Raw genomic sequence first — 13280 nt, forward strand, 5'->3', positions numbered from 1 at the left:
TTCCCTTTAAGGTGAGGGTGCTGCTGGACATGTCCCTGGTAATTTCAAACCTGATTTTCAGTTTATCACTGTAGTGAGTGCTACCATCAGAACAAATCCATCCAATCCACTCCAGAGTTTTTCCTGCAGACTGCCGTATCCAGAATGTACAGTAGTTGCCATCAGTCAGTGAATATCCAGAAACTTTACAGGTCAGTGACATGGACTGACCAGGGCTTACAACCACAGATCCAGACTGAGTCAACTCCACACAGTCCACACCTGTGGAACATAAAGTTTATTGTTACATTTAGAAGAAACCTATCTCTTATGAACAAAAGTTTCAAAACTTCCCATAAACACTCACAGGACACAGCTGCTAATAGAAAGAGCAGTAAACAAGTACAGAACATGGTGAGAGTAAAGTGGACCAAGAGCAAACTATCGCTCCACACTTCAACACACTTAAAATAAATGGGAACATTTGCATAGAACATCACTTCATGTAAATCTGCTGCTCTGTGGAGGAGTGTCTGGTAAAAGGAAGTCTCAGGTTCAAATTGTGCCAGAGGTTAAATGACCTTGTGGAACCAAATAAGGAATAGAGCCTCTTATAATCAGTTCACTCATTCCCTTGTACAATGTGCATCTACAACCTCCTTTTACCAGACATTCCTCCACAGAGCAACAGATTTACACAAAGTGATTAATTCATTCATGTTTCTGTACAAAATTTAGAGTTTATACAGAAACCTATATATCTGTTTGTTGTTGTTGTTTCTCTAATTCCAACCATAAGGAGACACTACTGTTCCCACATATGAACTTAACTGAACCTTTAAACATGTCGGCTGAAATGATTTCCTACATTAACACCACATCTATTTTATTTAACACTGATGATAGCATGTAGATACAAGGCTGCTGAGCTGAGCTGGTTGAACTCTCTCTGTGCTGTAGAGACCTTTCTTTAACATATTCAACATCCAGATTGGTACATGGTAAATGCTATTAGAAATACACTTGGAGAATTAGCTCAGAGAAACAAGAATTGGGGCAAAAAGCACAGTGCCACTGATACTCTTTTGAAGAGGCTTCCACTGTTAAACATGATTGAGTGAGATACAAGCTCAATCCATGAGATGCATCAGAACCATAGAGTCATGAAATCAGTGGCACACAAGGATCACAAGGATCGGTTCCAGAGAGGCAGTGTTTCTGTTGATTTGTTTCACTGTGGCCTTGTTGAAAGCAGTGATACATTATTGATGTGATGTCATGTGGGGGTGGGGGGTGGAGGAGGCTATAGATGAAAATGTAAAAATAATAAATGATCAATTCAGTACATGTCGTTTGTAGTGACAAACAAGGCTATATCCTCTGAACCCTCTCTGACTCACAGCAGCTTTCCTCTGGAGGTGAATGGGGAGGGGTTTTTGTACAGCGCTCTCACTGCTCTCTACCACTGTGAGTCTCTAGCGCAGTAATACACCGCAGTGTCTTCACTCTTCAGACTGGACATCTGTAAATACAGCTGACTGCTGGAGTCCGATCTGGAGATTGTGAACCTTCCCTGGACTGACTGGGAATAGTAGATTGGAGTGCTGAATGTGCTAATAAACGCAATACATTCCAGCCCTTTCCCAGGAGCTTGTCTGATTCAGGTCATTCGATAGCTACTGAAGGTGAATCCAGAACCAGTACAGGTCAGTTTATGAGACTCTCCAGGTTTTTTGACCACAGCTTCAGACTGAGTGAGAGTCTGACTCTGGAAACCTGTGGAAATAAGAGAATCATTAAAGATATGAATGACACGTCCATCCTAGAGCGCTTCCTTACTCCAGAATTCAGACGTACATGGGAGATTAGTGAGAGCCAGCAGTATTAGCAATGTGCTGAACATGGTGGAGCTTGTGGCTGAGGTTCTGAAGATCTCTCAGAGCTGTAGAGCATCCCTTAATAAAGACAAGAGGAGGATTTGCATAGTTACAGTTTCAGAGGGATGACCTCACTCACCTGCTCACTGTACACACTTATTTAGAATAAAGACAACCCCAATATACACCACCATCTCCCATCATTCTAATGGTGTTCATGAGCTGAAAGAACAGATTTAGTAGTTAGTGTTCTGCTCCAAATGTGTTGAGCTCCAGTGATGGTAAGTTTGAAGATGTGGTCACTTTTAATGTGTGTTTTATCAATCACTTGCTAGACTTCACCTTCTCAGTCAGAATTACACATGTGAGACCTCAGCAGGGGTTTATATTAACTTTACAATAGATTCAGAAAGATAGGGTTAAACTAGGCAGGGTACTGAATTAAAACATAGAGATCAAATCATGAGGGGAATGTCTCAATGTAATTTAATGTTCTATCACCCCCTACTGGTTGAAGTGGACATTTAAGACATGTTCCGTTATTGTAACTAGAGGTGGGCAATACCAGGAATGTTGGTATTGATTTGATACCAAGTAAATGCAGGGCCAGTATCGCCGATACCGATACCGATACTTTGTAATATTTAAGCTTCATAGATCCAAAGGATCCAAAAGACCTAGGATAGAATTTCACCAAACATTGTACGTGATAACAAAATACTTTATTATCACAATCAACATTTTTGTTTAGAAACAATGGAACAGTAACAAAACAAAGTTTGCTCTAACATTAAGAAAATATATCTTTTTTGAGGTAGAAAAGGAGAAACCACAATACAAAAATAAAATAAAAATTCTCTCCTCACTAGACTTCTTTTCTAGTTCTTTCTTTCTTTGTTTCTTTTTTCAAATAGAATTGTTCTTAGGAAAAACAATAAAAAATAAGGAATTTTCTTCCCTTCTGTGCAATTATGATTTTTCTTAAATAAACAGAGTGTAAAGAAATATCACTCAACACAATTTAAAACAAAATCTCCTGAGTTAGAGGACTGACAAATCACTGTACAATAAAATAATACAAAAAATAAGGAATTTCTTCTGTTCAGTGCACTTCTCTACATTTTTTCTTAAATAAAGATTGTAAAAAATATATAACGTAAAGCTAATTAAAAAATATAACTTAAAGCTAATTAAATCTCTTCCTCCCAGACATTTCAATGCTGTGGTGCTGTCTCTCTCCGTACTGTGATGTATCGACTCGAGGAAAGCGCTGAGAGCCTCTACCCGATTGGCTGTTTGGCTGGCGCCACTGAGCCACATGACGGTACAATAACAAAAGATGACAGGGTGCGCTGCTCCGTGCTGTGTGACACAGCGCAGCACTACTCTTACAGACAGAGAGTAGACTTTGATGAATCCGTGTGCGCAGCAGTCAGTGCGTGAGGGAGAGAAAAAAAAAAAACTTGAGTATTGATTTTTTTACACGAGTATTGCTCAATATCAATATCAATATCAGTGTTGGTATCGATATTATCGATATTTCGATCGATCCGCCGACCTCTTATTGTAACCATTGTTCTGAGGTGTTCAGGTGGCTCTCTTGGTTGTGTCACTGTATTTTGCTGCAAAGAAATAAACAGCTGAATCCTCTGCAGCCAAACCTTTCAGCTTCATACACACCATGTTGTTGGATTGGTCTCTGGTAATGAAGTGTTAATGTAAATTATAGGGGAAATGTAATCGTTAATGAGGTGAGACACAAGAGAGGTGCTGGGTTTGGCCCTTGTTCAGTAGAGCTTAGAACATGTGGAGCAAACTGCCATTGAGACTGTGCTCTACCTCCCTCTGGTGGCAGAGCAAAGCTATATTTGGTGCTCCCCCACTTACAGGAGGATGTTTTTGTACAGGGTTTGCATTGAAGTGTGTCACTGTGGTTGTCGAGCGCAGTAATACACAGCTGTGTCTCCAGTCTGTAGATCCCGTCCCTTTAAGGTGAGTGTGCTGCTGGATGTGTCCCTGGTAATTTCAAACCTGCTTTTCAGTTTATCACTGTAGCCTGTGTTACCATCATAACAAATCCATCCAATCCACTCCAGAGCTTTTCCTGCAGGCTGCCGTATCCAGAATGTACAGTAGGTGCTAGTCAGTGAATATCCAGAAACTTTACAGGTCAGTGACATGGACTGACCAGGGCTTACAACCACAGATCCAGACTGAGTTAACTCCACACAGTCCACACCTGTGGAACATAAAGGTTATTGTTACATTCAAAAGAAACACATCTCTTATGAACAAAAGGTTCAAATCTTCTCATAAACACTCACAGGACACAGCTGCTAATAGAAAGAGCAGTAAACAAGTAGGGAACATGGTGAGTGTAAAGTGCACCAAGAGCACACTATCACTCCACACCTCAACACAACTAACATAAATAGTAAAATTGACATAGAACATCACTTCATGTAAATCTGCTGCTCTGTGGAGGAGTGTCTGGTTAAAGGAAGTCTCAGGTTCAAATTGTGGTAGAGGTTAAATGACCTTGTGGGATCAAATAAGGAATAGAGCCTCTTATCATCAGTTCACTTACTCCCTTGTACAATGTGCATCTACAACCTCCTTTTACCAGACATTCCTCCACAGAACAACAGATGTACACAAAGTGATTAATTCATTCATGTTTCTGTACAAAATTTAGAGTTTATACAGAAACCTATATATTTGTTTGTTGTTGTTGTTTCTCTAATTCCAACCATAAGGAGACACTACTGTTCCCACATATGAACTTAACTGAACCTTTAAACATGTCGGCTGAAATGATTTCCTACATTAACACCACATCTATTTTATTTAACACTGATGATAGCATGTAGATACAAGGCTGCTGAGCTGAGCTGGTTGAACTCTCTCTGTGCTGTAGAGACCTTTCTTTAACATATTCAACATCCAGATTGGTACATGGTAAATGCTATTAGAAATACATTTGGAGAATTAGCTCAGAGAAACAAGAATTGGGGCAAAAAGCACAGTGCCACTGATACTCTTTTGAAGAGGCTTCTACTGTTAAACATGACTGAGTGAGTTACAAGCTCAATCCATGAGATGCATCAGAACCATAGAGTCATGAAATCAGTGGCACGCAAGGATCACAAGGATCAGTTCCAGAGAGGCAGTGTTTCTGTTGATTTGTTTCACTGTGTCCTTGTTGAAGGCAGTGATACATTATTGATGTGATGTCATTTGGGGGTGGGGTAGGCTATAGATGAAAATGTAAAAATAATAAATAATCAATTCAGTACATGTTTGTAGTGACAAACAAGGCTATATCCTCTGAACCCTGTCTGACTCCCACCAGCTGTCCTCTGGAGATGAATGGGGAAGGGTTTTTGTACAGCGCTCTCCCTGGTCTCTACCACTGTGTGTATCTAGCGCAGTAATACACCGCAGTGTCTTCACTCTTCAGACTGGACATCTGTAAATACAGCTGACTGCTGGAGTCTGATCTGGAAATTGTGAACCTTCCCTGGACTGACTGGGAATAGCTGATTGGAGAGCTGGATGTGTCAATATACGCAATCCATTCCAGTCCTTTCCCAGGAGCTTGTCTGACCCAGGCCATAGCATAGCTACTGAAGGTGAATCCAGAACCAGTACAGGTCAGTTTATGAGACTCTCCAGGTTTTTTGACCACAGCTTCAGACTGAGTGAGAGTCTGACTCTGGAAACCTGTGGAAATAAGAGAATCATTAAAGATATGAATGACACGTCCATCCTAGAGATCTTCCTTACTCCAGAATTCAGACGTACATGGGAGATTAGTGAGAGCCAGCAGTATTAGCAATGTGCTGAACATGGTGGAGCTTGTGGCTGAGGTTCTGAAGATCTCTCAGAGCTGTAGAGTGTACCTTAGTAAAGACAAGAGGAGGATTTGCATAGTTTCAGAGGGATGACCTCACTCACCTGCTCACTGTACACACTTATTTAGAATAAAGACACTCACACTATACACCACCATCTTCCATCATTCTAATGGTGTTTATGAGCAGAAATTACAGATTTATCAGGGGTTTATGTTAAGTTTACAATATATTCTGAAAGATAGGGGTAAAGTAGGAAGAGACCTTCTGTTAAAACATAGTGATCAGCTCATGGGGGGGTTTGAAGAATACCTTCATGCATTTTCTAAGCTATTTTATCACTTTTTACGTCCATCTTGAAACACAGTATTGCCACCTGATGGAGGCTAAGATTTAAAGCCACACTACATGAGATTTATTTTTTTATTTTTTTTTTAACCAGGGCTCCCCCTACAATTTTGCTCCAGAAGTTACATAGTGTAGTTTCTGCAGTGATGAGCCCGAATTAGCAAAGACAGAGACTCTTTTCTTCATATAACAGATCAGAGGAGCATTGGGCATGGTGACATTAGGTTCATATGCAGCTGCTCCAGGGCATCCTATTTAATCTCATGTTTATCTATTGATATTAATACACACTGTGTCACTGATGGGGGCACCTTAAAGTATCTGGATACCTACAATGTAACAGACACTTGTAGATGTAGAAGTACATAATATTAATGTTTGACTAAATATAATCACTACATGGTGCCACTTACACATGGAGAGCCCTGGTTCCTATCCCCACTGCAATACACAACAAATCCAGGTCATGTTCCTCTACAGTGAACTGTTTTAAACCAAACCGCTCTGAATTCATTTATTTACATCTCCATCAGTGATTTATGCTTTTGGATCTTAACAATCCCCTTGTGTTATCTGATCAAACTGAGCTGGATTTAACAGTGATGACTGCCGTCTACTGGCTGTGTGTGATACTGAATGTCTGACGTATTTGTGTATTTCTCAGAGAGGATGTTTTTGTACAGGGTTTGTGTTGAAGTGTTTGACTGTGGGTATCGAGCGCAGTAATACACAGCTGTGTCTCCAGTCTGTAGACTCTGGCCACTTAAGGACACTCCTGGATGTGTCCCTAGTAATCTGGAACCTGCTTTTCAGTTTCTCACTATAGTAAGTGCTACCACTACTAAATATATATCCGATCCACTCTAGAGCTTTTCCTGCAGGCTGCCGGATCCAGCTTGTACAGTAGCTGCTGTCAGTCAGTAAATATCCAGAGACTGTACAGGTCAGTGACATGGACTGACCAGGGCTTATGACCATGTATCCAGGCTGAGTCAACTCCACACAGTCCACACCTGTGGAACAAAGGACATTAAGATAATAATAAAGAACTTACAGGTCACTTTACGGTGAATCTAAAAACACTCACAGCTCACAGCAGCCAGCAGCTGTTGAAAATAAAGGTTATTGTTACATTCAAAAGAAACACATCTCTTATGAACAAAAAAAATTAAATCTTCCCATAAACACTCACAGGACACAGCTGCTAATAGAAAAAGCAGTAAACAAGTAGGGAACATGGTGAATGTAAAGTGCACCAAGAGCAAACTATCACTCCACACATCAACACACTTAAAATAAATGAGATGATTTGCATAGAGCTTCACTTCATGTAAATCTGCTGCTCTGTGGAGGAGTGTCTGATAAACTGAGGGCTCAGATAGAGTTCTGATGAATTGATAAGAGGCTCTATCCCTGGTTTGATTCCACATGATCGGGGCCAAGTGGTGTTTGAATTATTATGGTAATAGCCCAGTGGCTGGTGAAGGATATTTGATGTGGTCAGGTTGTGTCACACTCTCAGTTTCAACAACCATCCCATTCCAATAGAACACATGCAGGACACCAACTCTCTGTGAAAGTAGTTATTAAAAAGAAATCAGCAGGTTCATAGTTAGGAAAAGGATCATAAATTGTAATGTGCTCAGATATTACATTACATTAATTATTACATAGATCACAGATGAGTTCAGAAACATAGAGATACATTAACAATTAACAAAAACACCAATAAGACAATATTAGGAATTTCTAGAGTGACATATATTACTGGATTATAATGTACCTCTCTCTCTCTCTCTCTCTCTCTGCTCTGTGTGTGTGTGTGTGTGTGTGTGTGTGTGTGTGTGTGTGTGTGTGCGTGTGTGTGTTGTAGTGGAGATGAGCAGATTGCAGATTATTATTTTTTCATAAAAGATATTATACTTTTTGGGGACTTAATATGCCGAAGTTATCTTCATATGCAGAAAGACCTTTCTCCATTTTCAGAGACATCTCCAAGCCACACAAACCAGATGGAGTGTGAGATTACCCAGAGAGGGTCATAAAACTGACACTACAGGCCCTTTTCAGGACAGTTTACGACACAGAGTGAAGAGAAGAACCTTTCAGATTGCAAAGAGACACACAGGCTCCACCTTGATTAAAACTGTCTTCTCACACATTTTGAAAGTCTGTTAAACAAAAGAATCACACATTCCTTAATTATTTTCTTTACCTGAGGAACAAGTTGCCTATGTGTACCACTGTGTGAAATGAATTTCCTTTTTAGACAAATCAAAACAAGTGGAATTATTTTACATATGTTTTGAATCACCTTTTTATATGAACTTATGTAGGAACCAAGGTATCCACATACTCTGTGTGATATTCAGTTAAGAATTATGTAAAACATGGTTTGTCTGAATACACTTGTGTTAACACAATCTCTTATATTGCAAAAGTATAATTCAGATTTCTGGGATCGTCTTCAAGTCTTAGGTTTGTCAAGTGTCATAAATTTTAATGGATGCCACTACCAAGGTACAGGAAACAGCCAATCAGGAGCAAGATATGCTCCAATCCTCAATCTCTGAGGACCAATCAGGTATTCAAGGCGGAGTTTCTAAACTCTGATTAAAAACCTAGTGGTGCCAAATGACGCTCACTCTTTTCAAACTTTTTTTTTGCGAAATGCTCTCTTTACACACTTGGTGAGAATTTTTGGAGAGGAAAAAGTTTTTCTGTAGTACGTCTCTCTCCTGCTTCCAGCAGACAATGCTTCTCAGATCTGCAGGTGTCCCTCAGGCGTCAGCCTCCCATGGCTCTCTTAAAGAGTCTTGGGCCCCTCAAGCGTGGTCCAGATAGAACAGAAGTTCTATTTTAATTGTATCTCTAGTAGAAAGCTATAGTTTAAGAAAAGCTATAGTTTAACTACAGCAAAATTCAAAGGCACCCAGAGCATGAAGGAGACCTCAGACCTCTGACCCTCAAAGTGATGACAAGAGCTCAGCGACGGAGACAACCACATGCAACCTCAGAATGACATTCTGAGAAAAAGGCCCATGAGAGTCCTGCGTGGACGTGTCTCTCACAAGGAGGCAGATCAGCAAAGACGGAGAATTCCCACAGAGACCTTCAGAGCCACCAGCTCCGACGGAGGGGTCGCCGTGTCTCTGAAAAGGGAGAGAATTGAAACGCCAGTGGCTACAGTGCTACAAGGCCCGTAGCTGCAGTGCTCCAGGAAGCCGCACCAGAAAGTGACATGCTCCCAGCTATCTCAAGTTCATCTCGAGGGATATACATAAGGTCACATGGTTTCATGTCTTCATAGCTCAGGAGTGGTGCGGAATGCTTTGCTGGGATAAATAATAGCCTTTTTACAATTTAGCATAATTATCATAGAGATATTCCCTCATATATTAATCACCCCGTTCCCTCATGTATCGCTGTAATCCATTTCATTATATGAATGTTTAATCAATATTCATTATTTGATATTACACTTAATAAACCAGTTATGTGACCAGAATGTACCAAATTATTCCTTCTAGTTCAGATTCAATTTCGGAGCCAAGAACCTACAGCGGGACAATGAGCATAATTCATTAATAATAATTAATTCTAGCTAATTCTGCTGTATAATATGTGAAGATGGCCTACTTGTCCAAGCTAAAATTGGATCGGTAAAGACATATTATTATTTAATAACTCCCAAACATGGAGCTTAACAAAATGAATTAAATAATTAATTATTAATCAAATAATGATTAATTATCATTGACTCCAATATGTAGTATTTAGGCCACCGAAATGTTTGCATAACTATTTCCACTACAGTGTGTGTGTGTGTGTGTGTGTGTGTGTGTGTACATGTGTGTTTCACTGTGGCCTTATTGATTAATTGTTGTTACCTTCTCAACCCCTTCTAATCCACTTCAGAGCTTTCTCTGGAAGCTGCTGTGTACAGTGTATGAGGTGACGTCACCCAGTCAGTGAATATCCAGAGATTCAGTGGTCATTGACATTGACTGACCACTGTTTGTGACCTTCAATTCTGGTCAACTCCACACAGTCAACAGCTGCTGAAAATAACAAGAAGTCTGTAGTAAAAAATGTTTTTACGGGTTAGTTGTGTTTGGACAGACTCTCTTTAGTTGCCCCATCGGAGGAAACCTGCTCTTTAGAATGTGATTTACTCCGGACACTTCATGTGAGTATATTTTATACATGTAAGTGACAAACTAAATATTTATTGTTTTTATAACTATTGCTGACTATAATATTGTAATAAAACAAAAACCTAAAATGCTCTGAACCCTGACTGACTCATACCAGCAGGAGATGAATGGGGAGGAGTTTTTGTACAGCGCTCTCACTGCTCTCTACCACTGTGAGTCTTGCCTTGCACAGTAATACACCACAGTGTGTTCACTCTTCAGACTGGACATCTGTAAATACAGCTGACTGCTGGAGTCTGATCTGGAGATTGTGAACCTTCCCTGGACTGACTGGGAATAGTAGATTGGAGTGCTTGCAGTGCTAATATACGCAATCCATTCCAGTCCTTTCCCAGGGGCATGTCTGATCCAGGCCATTTGATAGCTACTGAAGGTGAATCCAGAACCAGTACAGGTCAGTTTATGAGACTCTCCAGGTTTTTTGACCACAGCTTCAGACTGAGTGAGAGTCTGACTCTGGAAACCTGTGGAAATAAGAGATTCATTAAAGATATGAATGATACGTCCATCCTAGAGCGCTTCCTTACTCCAGAATTCAGACGTACATGGGAGATTAGTGAGAGCCAGCAGTATTAGCAATGTGCTGAACATGGTGGAGATTGTGGCTGAGGTTCTGAAGATCTCTCAGAGCTGTAGAGTGTCCCTTAATAAAGACAAGAGGAGGATTTGCATAGTTACAGTTTCAGAGGGATGACCTCACTCACCTGCTCACTGTACACACTTATTTAGAATAAAGACAACCACAACATACACCACCATCTCCCATCGTTCTAATGGTGTTCATGAGCTGAAAGAACATATTTAGTAGTTAGTGTTCTCCTCCAAATGTGTTGAGCTCCAGTGATGGTGAGTTTGAAGATGTGGTCACTTTTAATGTGTGTTTTATCAATCACTTGCTAGACTTCACCTTCTCAGTCAGAATTACACATGTGAGACCTCAGCAAGGGTTTATATTAACTTTACAATAGATCCTGAAAGATAGGGGTAAATTAGGTAGGGATCCTGAGTTAAAACATAGAAATCAACTCATGAGGGGAACATCTCAATGTATTTTAATGTTCTATCACCCCCTACTGGTAGAAGTGAACATTTAAGCCGTATTCCCTTGTTGTAACCATTGTTCTGAGGGGTTCAGGTGGTTCTCTTGGTTGTGTCACTGTATTTTGCTGCACAGTAATAAACAGCTGAGTCCTGTCCAGCCAAACCTCTCAGCTTCATACACACCATGTTGTTGGATTGGCCTCTGGTAATGAAGTGTTAATGTAAATCATAAGGGGTAAGGGTTAATGAGGTGAGAAACAAGGGAGGTGCTGAGACTGTGCTCTACCTCCCTCCTGTGGCAGAGCAAAGCTGTATGTGTTGCTCCACCACTTACAGGAGGATGTTTTTGTACAGGGTTTGTGTTGATGTGTTTCACTGTGGGTAACGAGCGCAGTAATACCCAGCTGTGTCTCCAGTCTGTAGATCCCGTCCCTTTAAGGTGAGTGTGCTGCTGGATGTGTCCCTGGTAATTTCAAACCTGCTTTTCAGTTTATCACTGTAGGCAGTGCTACCGTCATAACAAATTAATCCGATCCACTCCAGAGTTTTTCCTGCAGGCTGCCGTATCCAGAATGTACAGTAGATACTAGTCAGTGAATATCCAGAAACTTTACAGGTCAGTTACATGGACTGGCCAGGGCTTATGACCATGGATCCAGGCTGAGTCAACTCCACATAGTCCACACCTGTGGAACAAAGGGCATTAACATTATAATAAAGAACTTGCAGGTCACTTTAGGGTGAATCTAAAAACACTCACAGCTCACAGCAGCCAGCAGCAGCAGAAGGAGAGATGAGGAGAACATGGTGAACGAGTGAAAATTGTTTTGCTTCACCTCCACCTGCTTAAATATAAAGGAATAGGTCGGGCATTTGCATAAAATTTGAGAGCAGTTGTCCGTAAAATCATAACTGTCTTTGTTCTCTTGAAGTGACTAAGACAGCCCTCCCTCTCCACTATCACCCAGAACAGTGCTGGTTAATGCATGTGTCCACTAGGTAAAATAACAACTGGGTACTTAGTGTCCTCCTCCAAGCATGTTGAGCTGTTCAGCAGCACTGTGTTTGAAAAGATGTGGTGGCTGGTATCTCATTACTCGTCTCAGTTGCTGGCCTTCATCCTTCCAGACTAGTTTCATCATGTGACTGAGGGAGACCAAAGAAATTTATTAGTTTATAACAGAGGTGTTTCTTTTGAATGTAACAATAACCTTTATGTTCAACAGGTGTGGACTGTGTGGAGTTGACTCAGTCTGGATCTGTGGTTGTAAGCCCTGGTCAGTCCATGTCACTGACCTGTAAAGTTTCTGGATATTCACTGACTGATAGCAGCTACTGTTCACACTGGATACGGCAGCCTGCAGGAAAACCTCTGGAGTGGATCGGGAGAATTTGTTCTGGTGGTAGCACTGATTACAGCAGTGCATTGAAAAGCAGGTTTGAAATTACCAGGGACACGTCCAGCAGCACATTCACCTTAAAGGGAAAGGATCTACAGACTGGAGACACAGCTGTGTATTACTGCGCTCGTGAACCACAGTGACACACATCAACACAAACCCTGTACAAAAACATCCTCTCTGAGAAACACACAAATGTGTCAGACACTCAGTATCACACACAGATACTTTAAGGTATCCAGATACTTTAAGGTGCCCCCATCAGTGACACAGTGTGTATTAATATCAATAGAAAAACATGAGATTAAAAAGGATGCCCTGGAGCAGCTGCATATGAACCTAACGTCACCATGCCCAATGCTCCTCTGATCTGTTATATGAAGAAAAGAGTCCCTGTGTTTGCTAATTCGGGCTCATTACTGCAGAAACTGCACTATGTAACTTCTGGAAAAGGTTTGTAGGGGGAGCGCTGGTTAAAAAAAAAAAAAAGAAATCTCATGTAGTGTGGCTTTAAATTTTAGCCTCCACCAGGTGGCGATATTGTGTTTCAAGATGGACGTGATA

At 40.8% G+C, this 13280-nt stretch overlaps 1 gene segment (V, D, J or C); it reads left to right on the plus strand.

Moving 5' to 3' along the window:
• The first annotated feature begins 10864 nt into the window (after nt 1-10864).
• LOC136664443 (Ig heavy chain V region MC101-like) lies at nt 10865-12859 on the plus strand. The segment is given in 2 exon segments: nt 10865-10907; nt 12543-12859. Coding segments are annotated over 2 exon segments (360 nt in total).
• Nucleotides 12860-13280: the final 421 nt, after the last annotated feature.

This window comes from Hoplias malabaricus, chromosome 13 (assembly GCF_029633855.1).
Source record: "Hoplias malabaricus isolate fHopMal1 chromosome 13, fHopMal1.hap1, whole genome shotgun sequence".
Lineage (NCBI taxonomy): Eukaryota > Metazoa > Chordata > Actinopteri > Characiformes > Erythrinidae > Hoplias > Hoplias malabaricus.